At 48.2% G+C, this 21,738-nt stretch overlaps 1 protein-coding gene across 2 annotated transcripts in view; it reads left to right on the top strand.

The window, feature by feature from the left end:
* Positions 1-18,063, top strand: part of CLHC1 (clathrin heavy chain linker domain containing 1) — a 39,704-nt gene extending 21,641 nt beyond the window's left edge. Inside the window, exons 12-16 of one of the 2 annotated variants that reach the window (XM_081156406.1) lie at positions 153-2,321; positions 2,988-3,136; positions 5,222-5,358; positions 12,588-12,741; positions 17,663-18,063. In XM_081156406.1, the coding sequence (XP_081012532.1) occupies positions 153-349 (197 nt within the window). In that variant the 3' untranslated portion in view covers positions 350-2,321; positions 2,988-3,136; positions 5,222-5,358; positions 12,588-12,741; positions 17,663-18,063. Of the gene's footprint in view, positions 1-152; positions 2,322-2,987; positions 3,137-5,221; positions 5,653-12,587; positions 12,742-17,662 lie in introns of those variants that run through there. The other variant, XM_081156405.1, reaches the window with a different exon arrangement.
* The last annotated feature ends 3,675 nt before the right edge of the window (positions 18,064-21,738 follow it).

The following is a 21,738-nucleotide window of genomic DNA, read 5'->3' as shown; positions in this document are numbered from 1 at the left end:
GCTCCACATTCAGCCTCCAGGGCTCAGGCACCGGAGGCACAGCCGCTGAGTCGGAACTGCAGCCCTTTCTATCGTGAGCAGTTGCTGAGTGTGGGTTATCAAGTAAGAATAAATGCCATACTTATATTATAATATTGTATTTTTTCCCTTAGATGCCATAGAATATCTTATGATAAATGATCCATTTTGCTGCCTAGAAAAGTGGCAAGAAATGGCAAATATATGTTCACAGAATGGCTTTGAAAGATTGTGTGATGACATCATGTCCATTCTTCGATCTCAGGCTGGAGTTACAGAAATTTCTGAAGAGGATGATACAGTCAACTTAATGCAACATGTTTTTTGGTAGTTCTGTATCTTAACCAGCTGAGGGAGCTTCTACAACATTTTCTATGTTGGTTGGGCAAACTGATTTTGAAATAACTAACAAAAAATCTAGAATATGAAGCTCTCAGAAATAAATCATGCTTCTTTGGTATGACATTTAGGTTTGTTTTTGAAACATTTACATTGTTGCTTTTCTTTCTATATGGTCATTTCTTGAATCTTGATAAAATCCATGAATATAACTTTGTATAAAACTCAGTTTAGATATTTCTGGCTAAGGGTGTAAGCTAATGTGTAGGTATGCTCCTTTCTGGTAATCTAATGTGATAGCAAGAACTGAGGAAGGTGTGATTGTATCCTGCCTGTTAGACTGATTTCCCAAGTATCAAATGCCATGAACCTGACTTTAAGCAAGAAAGACAAGATGTCATTTCAATGTTGGATTCACTGGTACTACTGATTTAAAGATGTGCCCCATACTTTGGTATATATAAATGGGAATGTTAGGCTTCTATGAAAATTGGGAATCTTAACATGTTCTAACTTACAGAGGGGACCAGCCAAATTTTGCAAAGAAGTAGACCTGGGATACCTGTAAGCACAGAAAATAAGTCATAAGAAGTGGTTTTGGATGATTTCAAGTATCTAAATAAGCAATTAAAAACTCAAGAATTCTGTGTCATGGGCAGGTGTGATATTCAAAGTATTTAGTGGTCAGTATGACACAGGCACCGATCAAACAGAACAGATACCCGACTAATCAGAACAGCTTTCAGCCCTGATGCCACAGCAGAGCCCAGCTGAACGTCAGCCTTGATCATGGAACGGTAAAAATGAGCTGCTGTGAGATAGAATAAGAGTAAGAAGCATACGTTTTCCTTTCCTGAATTTAAATTGAATGTGTGTTTTTTTTTACTTTATAGTTTAAAAATACTAACTTGGAATCAGAGAATCTTGTATTCCAGTTCTGGTCCTACCTTTTACTCTTTGTAAAATATGGGCAGTCGCACCTCCTGAAGTTAACCGCAACTTACCACTGAGCCTCCCCTGGAAGTTCCAAGCCTTCCGTAGACTCCAGGCTTCCAGAATAGTTCTGCCAGACTGAACCTGCTGGTGCAATTGCTGAAGTTCTTCTCCTGCATCTTCCCAGAATACTCCTTGAGGACCATTTTTGGGGGATTTCTGTTCTTAGAAGGATGGCCCTTTAAAGAAAAAAAGTTGCTCTACATAAAATATTTTAAAATTCTAGCACTTTTTCTCTTGGAGCTTTTCAGTTGAAGCAGGAGTGAGGGTGGGGCGAAAGGGGGCCCAGAGATGAAGGCTTTGTTTTCTAGACATAGGGTTTCTTTTCAAGACATTTCAAAGGCCGTATTGTAGTAGGATCCCGCCCGTCCTGCGCGATGCCACACTGTCATGTGCCTGAGCAGGCCTGTCGCTTGGCTGGCTTTTCTGTGTGTGCTGTTCCGGGTTGAAGCACAAGCTGGCTGCAGAGCTGTTGCTTATACCAGAATTTTAGCTTTGAAAAATGTTGACCTGCCCAGTCTACAGAAAAGTAAGAGATGTATACACAAAAAATGTTCCAGGCTGATCAATTTACTGCGAGATTGTGGGGAATTGTTTTCTCAAAATCATTGAGATGGTTTCAAAACAGACTGAAGAGCGTACCTGGTTATTCTGCTTACACGGTGTTCAATCCTTGATTCAAAGTGGGGAGATAAGATTATTACAGAATTGGAAGCAAGAGGCATCTCTTGGTGCCCCTGAGCAAAAGACCCAGACCTCAGAAGTAACTTTGAGACTCCCTTGTTACTTTAGGACTCAGCCTGCCTGCTCACAGATCCCCACACAGCACCTACCTTTTGAAGGGAGCCCCGGAACCAAGGGCAAGCCTGTTTTCATTTATCTTTGTTACACTGAGCTTGTGATTTCTCCAGCCAGACGAGTGTCAAGAGGAGGAGAAACAACAAACAACAATGCCTGAATCTCCTGAAGAGGTGAAAACATTTGGGAGGACATGGGGTTGTTTGTGAGTCAGGGTTTCTCAATCTCAGGGCTACCAGCATTTGGAGCGCGGCTGCCCGGCGCGGCAGGCGGTCCCACTGCATTCTGGCCTCTGCCCACTGGAGGCCGGTGGCGCTCCCTGCCGCCCCGACCTGCCGAGCCGAGCGGAACCGTCCAGGCCTGCCTTGCCAAGCGGTTGAAATCCACCAGTTTTCCCAAACTCTACCAATCCACAGCTACACATAATAATTACTGGGTGGTTCTCCTGCAAAATAGGATCAAAGATAGCAAAGTAAAGTAATGTACCTCCTTGATTTCTTTCTCCTAAATTGTTATTTTCATGCAGATCCAGAAAGTGTGCTGAGGTAAGTGCAGGAAAACAAATGAATAAAATAGGACTTATCTTACTTTCAATTCACGACTAAGAAATCTAACTATCTCAAGAATTCTTGGCAAGAAAGAAGTGAATAACATGCTCAGATTTCCCTCAGAGGCAGAAGCACATATCCCCAAACATGAGCTGCCTGCCTCTGGCCCAGTTCTGCAGAATCCCTCCCCGGCCTGTTCTCTGGGGGCACAGTGGCTTCTCTGTTGCTGGGAACCACGCAGCCTCAGGTTTAATGTTTCTTCTTCTCAACTCTGGATCCCTCCCTCTTCAGTGAGAAGCCCTGTCAAGATCCCCAGGCTGTGGGAATGCCTGCTGTGAAGAGTGGAAGCCAAGCCAAGGGCCCTGCAGGCTTATAGATGGCGACTTGTTATTGTAATGGAGTGCCTCTGCCACACAGGGTGATAAAGTTGGCTCTGAAAGGTGAGAAATTGGCATAGCCATTAAACTAACATTCAAATCGGGATTTGAAAGAGGTTCCTTTGTGACCTTTACAGAAAGCCACAGAGATGGTGGCGGATCGAAACCATGACCTTTTGCGGAAAAAAACGAGTGACAATGGGGTCATCCACCTTGAAAAAAAGGCTGAGATGAAGCATAACGGGCTCCTCAACAGAGACGCTTCTGAAAGTTTTCTGCCTCTGCCTAAGATAACAAAAAGAAATTAATACAGGGTGTGAGGGATTTAAATATATTGCAGGGGACATTTCTGATAGTTAAGGTTTATCAACTTTACAAGGGGGTGTCAGTACGGAGGTGGTTTTAGAATCTTCGTTAAAGGTCTTTAAGAATTGCCTGAAATTGTCCCTGCCTGCCTGGCTCAGGGAGGGTGTGGTCCTGCTTGGGGCCTTTTCAGTCTCTTTGCTCTGGTACTTGGATGGCTCAATACATATGTTGTGGTTGGCCGTGAGGTGACAACCTGTCACCTAGACAGAGTTGAACTTCGTTCTCTAAAGCAGGACTTGGGCAGTGTTCCTTCACAGGTGTGAGTTATTTGACCAGATTCGACAGAGTTTCTCCCTGCCTTCAGTGGGGCTCCGTGTATTCCCTTAGATAAGCAGTGTCATTAGGGTTCACAGGCCTGTCAGGTGGAGATTTGTGTGCAGGCTGTTCCCTAGGAAGTGCCCTTCGTACCAGCACTGTGGAGGGGAGGGCAGAACGGCAGGATTGGGCAGAGGGAGAAGTGAAGCTCTGAAACAATCCCAGCGAAGGATTGAGCTGATCACATGGAAAGCTCTGAGGCTGGGATGGGCCCTCTGAGATGTCCCCAGTTGGGCCAAGAGGGCCAGCCTTTATACTCCTGTGGATGTGCCGCTGGATGGAGACGGCATGACCTGGGGCAGGGCAGCTTCCTTTAGCCCAGGCACTCCCCAGAGGGGGCTGACAGCTGAGGGTCTTCCAGCAGCATTCCCAGCTGGCAGGGGAATAAACCCTTCACTCAGGAAAGCGGGTCTGGGGGCACATCACTGCGTCACCACGAGCAGCTTTCCCTGTCTTCTGCTCACGTCTGAAATTTGCCTTTACCCTTATTTACACGAGAAGTATTTTCCCTTCTTCAGGGACATGTTTCCTGTAGCCTCATTCCATCTGGCCCTTGCCACCCTCGTACACGGGAGTAATGCAGAGTCACAGGTTCTGTTTGTTCTGAAATGCACTTTCCTCCCTCCCTCCTCTTCCTCATTTCCCTCCTTCAACTCTCATCGGGCAGATTCACCTGCTCTCAGTTTGAAATGAGTGGCTGCCAGCCTAGATGGCAAGCCACATGCCAGCTGGTTTCTTCCTCTTTAGAGTGTTTCCATTATTCCCTCAGTGGGCACGTATCCCCCTTGCCTCCTGCCCATGCCCGGTGCATGATTTCCCAGCGCAGCAGCGCAGCCCACGGAACGCTGGGCTGGAGCCTGGCCTAGCTCGGCCACCAGTTTGCGCGGCTGTGCCAACGCCTGTCTTCTTGATTAGCGCTCTAAAATGAGGAGAGGTCGTGGGACTAAGTGATCCCCAACATCTCTTCTAACTCCAATATTCAATGACTTTTTTATGTGAAGGATTTTCACAAAAGGAAATGGAAACAAGAAGGAATGCCAGGCTCTCTACTTAGTTTTTGCTTACTGTCACTCCCACGTAGAATCCCAGCCTCCTTTCCCAGATAAATGCAAGACGTGGGATTAGTTATGGATAGTCTGGCATGTTTGGGGGAGTGAAGGTGTAGAGGGAGGCTCTCTGGTGAGGTGAGTGACAATGAGTCAGGACTTGCATTGAGCTGAATTTGAAATGCTCAAGGGAGTCCACTGCAGCAGGAGAGCTTCCTGCTGCTTTCATTCTGCCGGCCTCCCTCCCTTCTTAATCTAAATGGATTTAGCTGTCACTTGGTATTCTCTGTAGCAGTTATCTTTTTGGGTTGTGTTTTTTTTTTTTTGCCTGAATCCAGCCAGGGTAAACGTTGGCCCTGGAAAGGAACTCAGACTCAGGGACACCTGGTAAAGCCCCTTCAAACTGTCCTTTCTTTTCCAGGCTGCTCGTCTCCTTAGGTAATGACAGACCGTGATGAATGAGTTGTGTAAATATGCTCAGAGGGAGAGAAGAGCTAGTGGAAAAGTGAACCTGGCTGCTCGGAGCACAGAGCTGAGCGTATTTGCATAGCAGCTCAGGTATGGTTACTTATTTATGAAGCACATTTCCTCGGAGGTGTGGAAAATAGGCTAGCTGTGAACCTGATCCCTGCCCTAGAATGCTCATGGTCAGGAGACGAGCCCAGTGGTACCCCCACCCCCACCCCTCCCGGAGCTTCTGTTAATTCCCTGGGCTTTGTCTTGTCTTCCCTTCTTGCTGCACTGTGAGGTCCTGGGGGGCAGGGTCAGTGTTTGGTCACCATTGTTCCTCTGTGCCCAGCGTCTCACCTGGCACATGACAGGCCTTTGATAAATAAATGTGTAATGAATGGCACTTGGCAGTGAAGCTTGCATTTCCTGGAAGCTGCAGCGAAGTAAACATACAAAAGAAGGGGAGAGGCCATGGATCTTTCAAACTAGACACCCACCCTGCGGCAGGGGAGGAAGGAATGTTAGAGGAGCATGATTTGAAGAACGGATCAGCTGTGGACTTACTGCAGGAGAAACCCCAAACAAACTTGACCTTCCTCCAAGTGCGTGGTGTGACTCCTCTAGAAGGGGGGAGAAAAACAACCCCAAACAGCCTCCTCCAACCAACCCTCCTCTCTACTCCCACCCCCACCCCACACAGCAATTCCTCCAGACTCTTAGTGGTGCCCTAGTTACACAACAGAAAGAACAAAGAGGTGATTTAAGCATCTCGAAATTGCAATCGCTATTGCCAAACACCACAGGATCAGCAGAATCATTAGATTCCAGAAAATGCAGAACCTCTGAGGCCTCTGTATTCTTCCATCCTGATGTCAGACTGCTGGCAGCCCATGCGAGCCCTGTGTAAGGATGTGCAGCGAGGCTGCTGCCTCTAGAAAGATGCAAGGAGGGAAGGAGGGAGGTCACGCTCGCCAGGCCTGGAACTTGGGAGTTCTGCACTGACGATCATCCTCCCTGCCCCCCCCCCCAGCACTGGGCACTAGTTTCTCAGCTCCCAGTGATGGAGGACCAGGCCGGCCCTTTCAGCTGACTAGTCACAGAAGTGCGTGTCTCAGGGTTTATCAGTCAGGGGCCTGACAGGAAACAGAATTTCTCCCAGGTGGTTCAGATAGAACGACTGTACCAAAGGGGTTCACAGAGATGCAGGCAGGTTAGGGAAATACATTTGGAATGTTGAGGTGCCCGGAGACTTGCACCAGTGAGGAGCTGTTACCTCCCTGGGGCTAAGGGGCAAAGGGAAGAAGGACATCTCATGCCCAAGCCAGCGAGTGCTGTGGAGGAAGGGCCTCCAGAGACCTGGCACCACAGCGAGGAGGGGGCGGAGGAGAAATCCTCTCTCTGCCCGGTCTTCCTGCTGGGTGCCTCCCGCTGGCCAAGCCAGGAGCCAGCCAGCCAGGGTGCCCAGGAAGATGCCTTCCTTGGGCCAGCCTCCTGGGGCTGAGAACAAGGGGGTGAGTCCAGGGAGAACTCGGACCCTGACAACTCACCGGGTTACCATATGCAGTATACATTCTAAACATTTCCCATGGTTTCTGATATGTTATCTCATTTCATTCTAGAAATGACCCTGAAGCAGGCTGGGACACTGGCCTGGGGGCATAGCGCACACTCACGCCCACTGGGGTGTTCAGGCTGATAAGCTGAGACAGGAGAAGTGAGCTGAGACCGGATCCTCACATGCTTGAGGCCAAGGGGCTCTCAACCCCAGCCAGAGGGAAGTCACTGCGACAGTGCCTGCACTTTGTGCATTTTCCTCAGCCTTTGTAGTTTCCCCACGTTTGTGCTTTTTATCCTCAGTGTTTCCCAGGAAGGCTGTCTTCTGCTCAACAGGCAGTCCCTTGGGGAGAAAATCCTGTGGGATGCGGAGGGCAGTGATAGTGTTGGGCAGACAGGCTCCCTGGCTCCATCATTGAGGAAGGAAGGGCGGCAGAAAGGCCAGCAGCCTGGGGGTCCCGAGGAGCGGGTGCGGCCAGGATGGAGGGGTGCTGGGCGTGGCGGGGCCTCCAGCTCCTCCAGGCTGTTTAGCCTCCCTGTCTGAGGGGGCAGGCTCGGCGCAGCGGGGAGCAGGCCTCCCTGGCCGGCGTGCAAGCTGGAGTGATGGCCCTCCAGCAGCTCGGGGCAGCAGACACTGACGCTGGGTCTACTTTACCGTAAGGTAACCCAGGCAAGGGCAGCCATTTGATCTGAAGGGCAGCGTCTTATCACCAAATAAATATTTCATCATTGGAGGCCCCAGTGAGCCGAGGCACGGACAGGGCTTCAGTGCAGGCCTCAGTCTCCTGCGCCCTCTCAGATGTCCAGTGCCCAGGAAAGGGGGAGGAGGAGGGCCCGTGGCTGAGCCATCAGGGAACGTGGGGGATGGGTTCCCCTCACATGACCCCCATCTGACATGCTGAGTCAATCAGCCAGATCACCTCTCTGGCCTTAGTTTTCTCAGCTGCAAAATGGAAATAATTTCCCAGCCCAGCTCTACTGCCCTTTCCTGTTGCAAAGATCAAATTCAATAACATGTGAAAGCATTTGGGAAGGTAGAAAATGAAATGCCAAATGTACCAGTTATTAATACCCCTCCCCACCCCCTCAGGAAACATCCCTCGAGGGAGGCCTAAGCCGTTCTTGAGCTGCTTTTGTTCATTTATTTAACACACAGGAGCTTATTTTCTCCTGGCATTTGTGGGTTGGCAGAGTTCTTTGCTCCTATAGTCTTCCACGTTCACCACTCCCGCCCTTTAGAGGTTTTATTTTAATCTCTGCTCTTTAGGGTTGACCAGAGTATAAAAGGAAGTCAAACGCTGGTTGGGGTTGACGAGGAATATATGTATTGGCTGAAATGAGATTTCAGCGCCCCTGCTCACTACCTCTAGGCTCAGTGCCGGTCTGCTTTTTTGCCTGAGGAGCTGCAGGCTGTGTCTGGGTAGGCAGTCGGGTGGCCCTGCAGGGAGCCATGGCAACCACACCAGGGAGTTCTCGTGAGGTTGAGAAAAGAAACCCTTTCCCATCCTGTGAGCTGGAGAAAAGGGGAAGAGAGGCAGGTGTGATGGGTGTAGCTCAGGCAGGGTGCTATCAGCTGGACTGGGGCATCAGAGGGCACTTCTCATTCTCAGTGGAACCGCTGCCTGCTGGGAGCTGAGGAGACCAGGCCCCAGCGTGGAGAAAGGCACAGATGTCCAGCTTGGGTTACCAAATACTGGGACGTCCTCTCAAGACATGAGCCTCAGAGCAAGAAGCACAGGAGGAGATGGGCTCCCACAGGGTGGGCACTTCAGGATCCCCTGCCTGTCCTGAAGGGGAACCTGCCTGAGCTGGTCCTGGATAAACCACATGCTCACCCCAGGTGCTGGACCCATTGCCTCTGGGTGTGTGACATTTTCTGGTTCTTTAGTTAATAGGTCAACCCTCCTACAGCATTCATTTCCTAGTGGGACATGGTGGTGGGCACCAGCTCTGGTCCAGAAGAAAATTGTCAGCAAAGTATCACTAAATAACCACAAAAGAGTGTCCTTGCTGAAATAGGAACAGATGTGGGGCAGGGCCTTGCCAACTTGATGTCCTTTGGTACTTTCAAATACTCCCCAATGCAAGGATCCCAGGGCCCCAGGGAAGGGAAAGGACTGCTCGTAGTGGGGCAGACGGAAGCAAAGTCCTTGCCATGGGCCACCACCACCTCACCTTGCCGGAGGAATAGGCAAAGTCTCAAATACTTGGCAGTAGGCCTTGTCTGCTAGGAATTTGTGCTTCTGCATCTCTCTCCTTTTACCCTATTTCTTGTCACCCCAAAACCAACATCTTTAAACAAATCTAGCCTCTTCTTTTTTTTTTTTTAACATATGGCATAGTTTTCTTTATTTTTTATTCTCACCTGAGGATATGTTTACTGATTTTAGAGAGAGAGGAACATCGATGTGAGAGAGAAACATCGATCTCTTGCCTCCCACACATGTCCCCACCGGGACAGAACCCAAAACCTAGGTATGTGCCTGGTCAGGGAATCGAACCTGCAACCTTTTGGTGTGTGGGCCGATGCTCCAACCCGCTGAGCCCCCGGCCAGGGCAAATCCAGCCTCCCTATTTGCCTCATGGACCTGCAGGTAGGCCCCGAGGCTGAGTAGGCACTGTGTCCAGTGGTGAAGGTGGGCCACTGCTGGACAATGGAATTGCCAATGAGCGCACAGCCACCTCCTCCTTGTCACAATCATTAGTTAACGGGCCATAATGATGATGGCTGATAGCCCTTCGGTGGCTTGTCTTATTGTAGCTTCTCTTGGCAGAGGGGCTTTAAGGCTTTATAAAAACCCCTCCCTGAGCTCTGGTGATTTGTGTCTCAGGCTCAGGATACTATTTTGGTTCAGAAAGTTCACTTGTTTGTGCTGCAGCGGGTGGCAGCTGCCAGATCCTCGGAGGAGAGGACCCAGTGGTTGGCTGTGTTCATAGGTGCTGCGTTGGTTCAACATTGATTTTTGCGTTGCTCCCTGCAGCCACACTGCGGCATGATGCTGCCCTGGCTCGGCCTGCGCAGAGATTTTAACCGGAACATCTTGGCTCATTCTCTGGAAGCTGCTGACACTGTCTTCTTTGGCTGCCCCCACCCAGCCTGCTGGGGCCTCCAGCTTGTCACTGACATCCTTCTTACTACTGAGTTTGAAAAGGTCTGGGAAGAGAGGGTGTCCACACATAATCTGCAGGCACAGCCTTTTGGCTTGAGCTGGTGAGGTTATTTCAGTCTTGGAGGGCATGGCGGGAGGCGCTGAACCAAGGCAAGTTCTCAAAGACAATCCATTAACATCAGAGATCTGCAGTCAGACTGAAAACACCTGGTGAGGAGAAATATACTATATCTGGGAATAGGAATAAGGGTTAGTAGCCAAAATTTCCTTTGCAAAATTAGCACCTCGTGCATGCTGTTGGGAGCGTTAGATGGACACAGTGATGATTACAGGAAAGGGACTGCACCTGGGGCTGTCTTGCCTCCCACCCCACTGCCCCGAATGCCCTGTGAATCTTTCCTTTGCACTCCCCCAGTGCACTGTGCTGAACTGAGAAACCTGGATTTGTAAAGGTCTTAGAAGAGTGCTGGGTATATAGTGAATGCTCTTTAAGTGCTTGATAAATAAAATATAAGGCAGAACTGAGGGCCAGAAACAGGACTGAAGGAGCTACAGATAGGAATCTGCATCTGGGTAGAGCTGCAGAAATATGTTTGGGGTCTAGGAGAGGCTGTGTTGATGACCCAGGACTAGATCTAGGAGGGACCGAGGCTACAGGAGAATTCAGAATTGTCCAGGAGGAAGGGACTCATCAAATGCCTTTTAAGTTGTGTGTCCACTGTGTGTTGGGAGCTTCAGAGACATTCTCTCATTTAAATCGTCACAGTTTTCTATGCAGCAGGCGTTGCTGTCCCATTTTTACAGATGAAGAAATTGCCCAGGGTCACTCAGTTACTGCAGGGTCCACTGCTTTCTGAGGGGGAATAGGAGCAGAGGGTGGATTTGGGCCTGTTCTCCTCTGGACAGTTTACTGAGGGGAGGGGCAGCACACCCTCAAATGCCGCCCCCCCCCATGGGCTTGGGGCCAGGCTGTGGGAAGCTCTGTCTCTGCCCTGAGGGATCGAAAGGGGAGCCAGGCCATAGTGGCCCTGCTCTAGCATGCGCTCAGAGGGGCTGAGTCACCCCCTCCCTGGAGCTCTTGAGCCTCCTGATGGGGACATGAGTTCTCTCCAGCTGCCCCAACTCCTCACTTTTCCTCTCTCCAGGGACTTTTTGGCCAGAGGCCCAGGCTGTGCTGATAGAGAACTGACAGATTTGCTAAAATAGGAAGCCGTGTCACCCACCCACTATCTCCCTTTGGTTGGGCTGGGTGGGGCCCCTTTGTAGAAATCTCTTTATAGATTTGTTTTACCAAAAGAAGCTGTGGTATAAAAGAGCGTGGCTGAATGAATGCCTGTGGTTCAAGGGCAGTTCGCGGCCTCTAAACCAGCCTGTTGAATACTGGGGGTTAACTGGAGTAATGGGGCAGGTTGGGGGTTGGACAGTAGTCTGTGCTCTCACTTCCTGTTTAAAGGGGACGAAAGAAGCCCACGGGACCTCACTGACTACCCGGCCGAGTTCCTTCCCTTACTGCAGAGGCCCGAGCCCCGGGGGAACAGCGCAGGGGTTCTAAGCTTGGCATTAGAATAGCCAAATTCAAGCTCCGGTTACATTATTTTTCTAATTAGCAGACCTGGAGTAAATCTTTCTGGGACTCGGCTTCCTCATCTGTATAATGGATGTGACATTATGCCCACAGGGTTGTAGTCTAGGTGGGGGTGGGGAGCCTGTGTGCTCCAAGCGCTGGGTTAAAACGGTCAGTGCACTCGGGCTGATAAGAGACAGCTTTTGTTTGCCCAGAGGTGGCAGAGCCAGGAGCAGGAAGGTGAGCCCCAGCTCCCCTTCTACTCAGAGCTGCTCCTCTGTGCCCTGACTGGGTCAGCCTCTCCTGCTGATTATGAAACAACCACACCACCCCGCTGCATTTTGCTTGGCTGCTTTATTTGCCTGTTACACGGGCTTTTCTCTCCTGCACTCGGTGGATCTGAAATCGGATTTCACCTCATGGAGCAGAATGTCCCATTCTTTTGTTTATGAGGAGTGTGGGTTTTGTTTTTTAATCTTGTTTTGTTTTTACTGCTCAGAATTCCTCTGATATACTTATTAGCTTTCCAACTTTGCACATGATCAGGCAGAGAGGCCATTGTCAGGACAATAGTAACTTTACTTTCCCTGGGTGTGATTCTGCCTGGGTAAACAGCAGAGGGAGGCAGGGCAGACCCAGCCCCGAGTGCAGGTCCTGCTCACACCATGTCTGTGCTCGGTGCACTTGGCTGCGGTGAGTTTGGCAGGACTCAGAAGGGGCTGTTGCTGTGGATCTAGTGTTAGGCTCACCCCTCTGCTGATGGCTCTGGGAAGAATCATGAGGGCGCAGCTGCACAATCCACTGTCTCCCTTCTTCCCTCTTTCCTTTCCTCCCTTCTTTCCAACGGAAAACCTACTCTTTGTAAACACTGCGCTAGGTCCTGGGTAGGAATGAATGTGTTCTGATCAGGGTTTCAATAGTCCCTTTGCCAGTGTCAGCGCGGGAGTCGGAGCACTTCCTGAAGGGCCACGCTGTCCTGCCTGAAGGGGCAGCACCTGGACTTTCAGCATCGGCGCTGGAGCAAAGGGGCCTTGTCGGAGCAAAGGGGCCTTGTCCGAGCAGTCTAACCGCAGCTTCTCACGGGCTCTCTTCCTTTGCTCCTGCCCTAGAGTCTAAATTGTTCACGTAGATTCTGCCTCCACGTGCACATCTTCCATCTGCTGTCCATTGTCTGATTTGGAAAGACCCCCGACCTCTCCCCTGACGGGAAGCTTTGATACTGGACCCCTTTCTCATCTGGGCCGGCTACTGGTATTGGTTCTGGTAAGTTCTCTCAGCTCAGACGGAGCATATGGGACTTCAGACTAATTGAGGAGAGAAGACCTAGACACGAACTGATCTTAAAAACAGTGTGTTCATTGCCAACAGAAGAGGATTCTGTCTGGTCTCAGAGGGCTTGACTTTGGCCCCGAGGGAAGGTCAGGATTTGCATAAATGGAAAAAAGCAGAGAGTGCATTCTTGGCAAGAGGCGAGGCTTCAGCAAGGGCTCAGAGCTGAAAATGTGCCTGATGAGTTCAGGGAGCAATGAGCCGACCGGTTTGCTAAAAATATTTACCAAGCTCCTCCCCTGTGCGAAGCACGTAGGAGCTTCAAAGAAAGGATAACCAGCGATCTGTGTCCCCAAGGATTCTTTGGGGCTCCAACTCTGAAATTCCCCCATCAGAACAGAAAGGCCCGGGGAAGTCTAAGGAATAAAGCTGGAGTAAGAAGGGAGGGTGCAGGAAAGTGTCACCTCTTCCAGCAGAGATTTGGACGACGAAAAATGTGTGCCCAGACACGATCTGAGAAAAGCTGCAGATTACTTTTAAAGCAAACATTTACAAAGGACTGGCATGAGGAATGCGCAGGGAGAGGGAGCAGTTCTGCTCTGCAGAGCTCCTGTATCGCCGCAGTACAATTAGCCAGCAAAGGAGGAAAGAAATCAGGGGCCAAGCACAAATGGGTTTTATAGCCATCTCTCCGGCCAGGGGCTGATGCTCCTGACGTTTGTTATGTTGCTATTGTCTTGGTGACTGTGGCAGTACAGGATTACAGGCCCAGGGAGACCTTCTAGGTTATTTGGTTCTTTGGCTTTTTTGAACTTGTCACATGAAGTTGCTTTGGTTTCCTCTCTCTGAATACAGAGGAACACCTGTGGTCCCTGAGATAGGAACAGTTGATGGCACTCTGAGTCACTCTAGTGGGAAAAATTACTAATGAGACAGATGATTCTGGTCCTTGCATTTGCTCTCCTGAGCACGTCCTGAGCATAGCTAAATTATAACGTTTTCTCTGAAAGAACTTAATTTGAATTTGCATTTATAAAAACTGGTGTACAATCCCTTAAGGTACAATTAAAAAGTAGCAGGACAGCCCTGGTTGGTGGCTGAGTTGGTTGGAGCATTGTCCCATACATGAAAAGATTGCGGGTTTGATTCCCGGGCAGGGCACATACCTAGGCTGTGGGTTTGATCCCTGGTGGAGGCACATATGAGGAGGTAACTAACTGATGTTTCTCACATTGATTTTTTTTTTTCCTCTCTCTCTCCCTTTCTCTCTCTCTCAAAATCAATAAGAACATATCCTTGGGTGAGACTTTTTTTTAAAAAGTAGCAATTCATGAACTAAGAGCATAGGGGTGCCTTATGTATATTCACTCATTCAACAGATATTTTTGTCTCTATTATGTTCAAGACACTGCTAGGTACACAACCAAGTGCCTGTTTATAACAGCCTCAGTTGCACTATCCTAAGTGTAAAGATCAGGCACTATCCCACTAAATGAGCAAGGGATGCTGGGCTCCGCTTCTTCTAGTGGAAACACGAACTGTTCACCTAATAGGACGGACATGGAGAGAAGGAAATTATTCAGGGGGCCCTGGCAGCCATTTGGCCACAGGCTTCAGCCTCCACCACCTCAGGGCTTTGTGAGGCTACCACATTTTAGAAGAAAAGGTCCTTGTCCAGGGGTGTGTATGCAGGAGGCACTAGATCAAGAGAGATGGGAGAATAATCTAACAAAGTGGGAAACAAAGCCCAACGTGGAGGCCCGAAAACTGGTGGAAACTGGCTCGTCGCTGATGGAGCTGGTCGTTTTACACAACAAGCTGGGGTGCTCTGCCTGTTGTCACCCCAGGCTCCGTGGACCTAATCTGAGTCAGCCTGCAGGGTGGAAAGGTGTGTTCCCAAGAACTGGATAGGGGGGCACAAGAACCAAGACCTGAGGGACAGGCAGATGCCTGGAGTGGACATGGTCTCCAGTGGGACAGGGTGGGCCGCTGTTGGCTGAGTGTGCTATAGGGTTCGTCTGTCTGTGCTCCTGCTCACTCCTTTGAGAACCAGTCTCAACCAAGAGAGGAGAGATGGACCCAGGATTGGTGTTGGAGCACGTGCTGTAGAAGACCAGCCAGGCTTCTGCAGGTCACCTTCCTGGGTGCCAAAAGCATAGGGATTGATATTATAGAACTAGTCTTTTCTTTTCTTTTTTTTTAATTGGCATTTCTGCCAACACAAATCATTTGTTGGAACAGTCTGAGTCCAGAAAGAGCAGAGACTGTGATGCCCCTGGTTTATTTTTGGGTGGTGTCTCTGACTCACTCAGAGAATCTGTGATCTTTTGTACCTCAAAAACAGGAGGAAACTTGCCCGCTGCCAATCACAAGGCTGTGGGAAACTTACTTAACTGCAATAAAGAATTTTTCTATACTTTAATACCTTTGACAGAGGCAGGATTTTGGCCTGGTGAACATTTTCTACGGGGAACCACATGATAGTTTGAAAAATCTTTCTTTACAAGTGAAGCCCATTTCGCTGTTTGTGCCAATATCTCTTTTTTTCCTCCTTCCCTTTTAATCGTTCCCACATAGTAATGACCATTAGTATTAGTTACTAATACATAACTTATTAGTAACTAATAATAATAGCTACTATTTATTGAGCAACTCCCATTGACAATCACTCTGCTAAATATTATACTATCTTAAATTCTTTTTTTTTTAAACATATCTTTATTGATTTCAGAGAGAGGAAAGGAGATGGAGAGAGAGATATAGAAACATCAATGATGAAGAGTCATTGATTGGCTGCAGCCCACAACCCGGGCATGTGCCCTGACCAGGAATTGAACCCTGATCTCCTGGATCCCAGGTCGACGCTCAACCGCTGAGCCACGCCCGGCTGGGCTATCGTGAATTCTTAAAACAGATATGAAAGCTGGGTATTAACAGTCCCCCTTATACTTGTGGAAACTTAGGCTTTGAAAACTTGGTGGAAAGGGCAGAAGCAACCCAGCTAATAGGTGACAGAGCCAGGATTGTAACCCTTTCCACTCCACGCCACCAGCTCCTGGCCACTCTTCTCAGATCTCTGAGGGCAAATGAATGGACTCTGCCCAGGGAAGGCAGCTCCTAGCAGAAAGGGGGCCTGCAGAGTGCTTGGTGCTGAGCACAGCGCTGACAGTGCCTGCACTCAACCCAAGATGTGTGCTCAGGCTGGCTGTGGCGGCCATAACACACCTTCCTTTTCTTGGCCTTTGGCCGAAATGCCATGGGAGACTGAACCCGCCCCTTTTTGTATGGAAGGCTGCGTATTCCTGGCTCCCACCTATATGGAGGATGACAAACCTCAGAAAAGGGAAGAATTTGTCTGGGGCAGACTAGTGACATACCCAGGCCTCCCTCCCTCTTGCACTTTGGGCATGCAGCAAGGCCCCAGATCCCCATCTGACCACTGGTTCAGAGGGATAAAGGCAAGTGGCCTCAGGGGGCTCTGGAGGTTGGGCCTCTGTTCGCTGTTTCCAGTAGGCTCAGTTTTCTGACCATGTACCTTATCTGGAAGCTGCTAACTCTGCCCCAGTTCATTTTATTGCATGCATACATATCTTTCTAGCCTGCTTTTAGACAATGGGTGTGGTGGGGGAGGAGTTGAAACCTGTTTTGATTATGCACCGACGCTGGCTTTCGGAGAGTTACTTGCCTAATGATAGCAGCTTGCAAAACAGTTTCCATGGCTCCCAGCACAGCCAGACCGGCCCGGTCGTACATCTGCTCCTGAAGAGGGTTTGCCATTTGGAAATGCAAGCACTTGGCTCTAGCAAATGATGCCCCAACACAATCATTCTAGTGTTCGATGTCCTCTAAATGTCATTGTCTAGTGATCAGTATTGGTTTTGGTAGCTTTTTCAGAGGCTGGGCTGTCAGCAACCCCTTTGGGAGGATCACAGCCTTTGATACCTGGAGAGTGGCTGCTTGTGTTATTGACTCACTGCCAGGACCAGGATACCCTGGGGCCGATCTTCAGCTCGTCAGGGTTTTTGTATACAACACCCAAAATGCTAGGGAAATTTCCCTATCGTGTAATCATCATCAGTATTGTATATATAAGACTTTTTTTCTTTTTTCCATTTGTGGAAATCACCATCTTGATACTTAGTTGTTTAAATATGTTTTTATTGATTTCAGAGAGAGAGGAAGGGAGAGGGGGAGAGAGAGATAGAAACATCAATGAGGAGGGAGAGTCATTGATCGGCTGCCTCCCGCACAACCCCTACTGGGGATCAAGCCCAAAACCCCGGCATATGCTCTGACTGGGAATCGAACTGTGACCTCCTGGTTCATGCGCTGACGCTCAACCACTGACTCACACCAGCTGGACGATACTTAGTTGTTTACATAAGGATGTGCAATGAGGCAGACCTTTGGAGCCAGTTCTTATGTATGTTCACATTCTAGTTTTCCAGCTTTCTAGCCTTCTCAGGGAATGACGTATTCCAAATAGCTTATTTTTTTTTAGTACCTAAAATTTACCTCCGGAAAGAAAAATTCAGACTTTAAACTTTTGTAGTATAGTCTTGGTTTCTCAAATTTACATATTAAATATATAATTTTTATTGTAATGACTTGGGACAATCAACATGAGAATTGTATAATGCTGTAACTGAAGATACTTTCTCAAGGCAGCTGAGATAGATGGGGGTGGCCCTTTGTCTCCCCAGTGGCTATACTGTTGTGTCCTTTATTTCCCTGGGCCATTAGCACTCTCCACCTTCATTTCTCCCTGCTGCCACATTCCGCTGCTTCTAATCCACAGCCTTATTTCTCACACAGCAGGAGGAGTGACTTGGAATTAGTTCTTTCCTGGAGAAGTGGAGCATGTGGGTTTTGTGACAGCAGCCGGTTGCTCAGAGGTCCTCTTCGTTTATTCCAGAATTCACAGCTTCACTGCAGACCGTGGAAGGAGGAGGAGCCTTCAGGGTGTTAGCGACGTTGACACTGAGCAGAGCTGCCACTTGGGAAAATGCATCTCACCCCTAGAGGACCTTGCAGGTTATAGATTCATCATGTGTATGGTAAGGCTGGTGTCCTTTATCTCCCGGCTTGCCTTTGACAGAGCCACTGCTCCGCCCAGCCCGTCTTAGCGGTTGAGCATCGACCTGGGATCCAGGAGATTCCAGTTTGATTCCCGGTCAGGGCACGTGCCCGGGTTTCTGGCTCGACCCCCAGCAGGGGGCGTGCGGGAGGCAGCTGATCAATGGCTCTCTCACCATTGACGTTTCTCTCTCTCTCCCCCTCTCCCTTTCTCTCTCTGAAATCAATAAAAATGTATTTAAAAAAAGAAAGAAAGAAGCCACTGCTCTGATTTTTATTTTACCAAGTAGCTGATGGTTAGTGGAGCAACCTAAGCTTTCCCCCCGTCTCCAGAGGGAAATGTGACGTGCTTTGCCTTGTGTACTCTTAGTTATTTCCCCAGACTTGATTTGTACAGAAAACAAAGATTAGGTAGAGAATAATAAACGAGGGCGCTTGCTCTCAGAGAGAATCACATTGTGACGGGTGGTTAGGGAAACTGACAATAAACACATCACAAGGGGAGCCAACAGAGTTAGGGCGATGGGCAAGGAGAGAAAGTGCTGACTGTGAGATGACTATGGGATTGGCCAACCTGAATGACCCAAATGGACAGACTAGTGTTGTGGCCTCCTTGGAGATTTCTTAGAGTGATTGATGGTGTTTGTTTCTCTTTGTGGCTTAATGTTCTCAGTCATGCTGATGAGGAGGTGAGGGTTGAACTTCCCCCTTTTATTCTAACCAGATGAGACCATTAGTTTCCCAGATCATTTTCTTACTTGTTTGTACTGAAACCTCTCTACCCTGGCCAGTGCAAAGGGAAATGCTAATGGCATCAGGGAGTTAAACTTAGCACGATTCAGAGGAAACCAGTTGCCTGGGCGGAGGTTGGTGGTAGTGCCGTGACCACTGCTTAGGACGCTATCACTCTGCAAAGCCCGTTTCAGCGTAGCTGGTGCAGAATCACCAAAGACTAGTGATGGCAGGGATTATGCAGACAGCCAAGTATGACCTTCCTCCCCTCCCTGATGAGTCTAAGGGCCAGGGAAGATAAGATCTTGCTCAAATTCAGAGTTGCCGAACCAGGGGAAGAACCCAGGTCCTCTAATTGCTAGGTTAGGGTGTCACCTCTTCTTCAGTATAGCCTCAGAATACAATATCCTCCAGCTGGACTGGACAAAAGCATTTGACTCTAGGGCCCCTCAGTAAAAAATAAAACGAAGCCATGCACTTAGCTCTAGTCAATAATACTTCGATGTGATGGTTATAGTTTTCTCTTACATGAACCAGGCCAATAGGTTAGGATTTAAGACTAACTTGCTCCCATCCTTACCATTAGTAAAAAACTTCTGCCTTCTTTCCTCCTTCTGCTCTGCCCTAAAGCACATGCCCAGCTTGGCCAGGGCAGCATCTTTGTAAAGGAATAGCCTAGAAGAAAACCATGTTGACTCCCTTGTTTGGGCCATGTCAAGGTTTCCTAGACAAGGTGAATCTTTGGGTCTTTCCTGGGTTTTTCCAGTTGCCATTTCTGTAATGGAAGTGAAACTCAAGATGTGTCAGAAGAACTCTCATAATCCCTCATTCCCACTTCATCACCTAGGCGATCTGGAATGGAGGAAGAAAAGCTATGACACATTCCTCCTGTCTGCCAGTGGGGTCATTGATGACTAACATGAGAAATGTCTTCAGAAAAACTGACCCTAGGACAATGCATTTTTGGGTTAAAAACTCCATTCTAGAGTTTTATAAATGGCATGCTTTATCTGGTAATTTAAAAAACTTTTGCTGTTCCATTGTTCTGCTATTACGAGATGCATGTTTGAGAAGCACTGGACCCAGCACTAAGTACTCTCTGAAGCTTGCCATGGGAGAGACCTCATAGTAGAGCTCCAGGCCACCAGCCATCCTCCGGGTGCTCCTGGCACACACTCTGCTCTGGTTAAACTGAAGAGGCTCTTTATTTCCATGCTTTCCTGCCTGTACTCAGATGGCTCCTCTGCCTGGAAAGCTCCTTCCTTACCCTATACCTGTCTGCCCAATTCTTTTTGTTTTGTTTTTTTAATTTAAAAAATTTTAACTATACTTGATACACAATACTACATTAGTTTCAGGTGTACAACACAGTGATTCAACATATACATACCTTATGAAGTGATGGCTACTGTAAGTCTAGTAACCCTATTCTTTAAATAAAAGCTTTGTCTGCCTTAAATGCTGGTAAGTATGTATCTGATGAGGGATGCTTTCTAGTTTTAGAAGCAAAGGTGGCTGTATCCAGTGATTCACAGGTTCATTAACCACTCTAATGGAACCCCAGCAGCACTGGAGGGTTCCTCCTGGCCCCCGAGTCTCTGGGTGATCTTTTGTAAACATCCTCTAATCAGCAAGTGGGTTAACTAACATTTATACCTTGTTTCCCTTCCGGGTGCCTCCAAAGGCCAGTGCTGTGACAGAAGAGATAATTCAGTCCAGACCTGATGGGAAAACAGGATATAAAATCCAATACCACTGATATGAGTAACGAACAATAATGACAACCTAGAACAAAAGTGACAACCTATATTTAAGTAGCAGGAGCCTTGATAATTACCTATTGCAATACCTAACCTCCCAAGCTGAATGCATCCTTAGGATATGAAACTCATTCTAAAAGTTTAAGCACTGGAAAACACTGGTAGGCTTGTAAGAAGTATGTACTGCAAGTCCATGATGTTCTGAGCAATGTATTTACTTCTGCCAGGTTCCATGTGCCAAAATGATCACCTGCATTTAAAAAACTGCAAACAGATTCTAACCAATAGTCCTAAATTCTCAGCTAGTCTCCGTAGGCATTGATCAAAATGGTATCTACCAATGTGGTCCATACTGTCCTCGAGGTGTCACTCATTAGGTCTGCAGCCATTTGCAACAGTAGGGGAACCAGGCAACCTCGTACTGTGCAAACGGAGGTAATGACCAACGTGGCTTGCTTCCTTTGCAGGGCTGCTGTGAAGATTAATTGGAAGGTAGGCCTCCCTGTAAATGGCAAATTTTAGAGTAAATATTAGTTAATATTATTTTGATCATCCGTTCCCTGTCGCCTATTCCAAAGCCAGAGACCTTACAGTTTCACTTGGCAAACTGAACGATCATTCGTCTTATAGTTATGTCATAAATACTTGGTTAGTCCTGTATTGTGACCATAGATGCCTGGAGCTTGGTTGGAAACAGGCATTAGCTTTTAGTAAGAAGTTGTGATTAGAATGTGGAAGGAATTGGGAAGAGCAAATTGGTTCAAAGCACTGATTTTCCCGTGTGGACCTCAGACTGGTCTCTTTGTTCGCAGAATTCTGGGCTCTTTGAACTGGAGGGGACTGTGGAGGTGAACTAGTCTGACTTTTTCCACTTTTCAGAAATCCATGCCACAGCACCCCTGATAGCCGTCATCTGGCTCTTGCTTGGACACCTTCAGGGTTGGGTGCCCTTGTCATCTCAACAGCTCATTTCATTGTTAGATATTTTATCGTTAGCACACTTTCAACTTCTGAGCCAAAAATATGCTCCCATTTTACTTCCAACTATTGGTCTTCATCCTCAGCTCTAACAGGACACACAGAAGGCCGCCCTTCTCCATATGGCAAAGCTTCCTGAGAAGCGATGCACAGCTAGCCTGTTTCCCCAGGTCTTGTCTTCTCTGAACTAAACATCCCCTGGTTCTGTGTCTGTCCTGACGTGGTTTCCAGAACTGCCCCACAATTATGGTTCCCTCACTGAGATTAGCATGAGTGTTTATAACTGGGGTAATAAAAAACTGGCAGGGATCGCCTAGGTCTTTGGTGGTCTTATAACAAGGCAAACATTCCTCTGAATGGTGTTCCCATCACCCTTACTGCAGCACACAACTGCAAGAGTTCGAAAAGGAACCAACAGTAACGGATTCTCCAAGGTCCCAAGTCT

Source organism: Miniopterus schreibersii (assembly GCF_964146895.1).
Source record: "Miniopterus schreibersii genome assembly, chromosome: 13".
Lineage (NCBI taxonomy): Eukaryota > Metazoa > Chordata > Mammalia > Chiroptera > Miniopteridae > Miniopterus > Miniopterus schreibersii.
The sequence above is the reverse complement of the archived record's forward strand: the minus strand, read 5'-3'. Positions and strand labels throughout refer to the sequence as shown.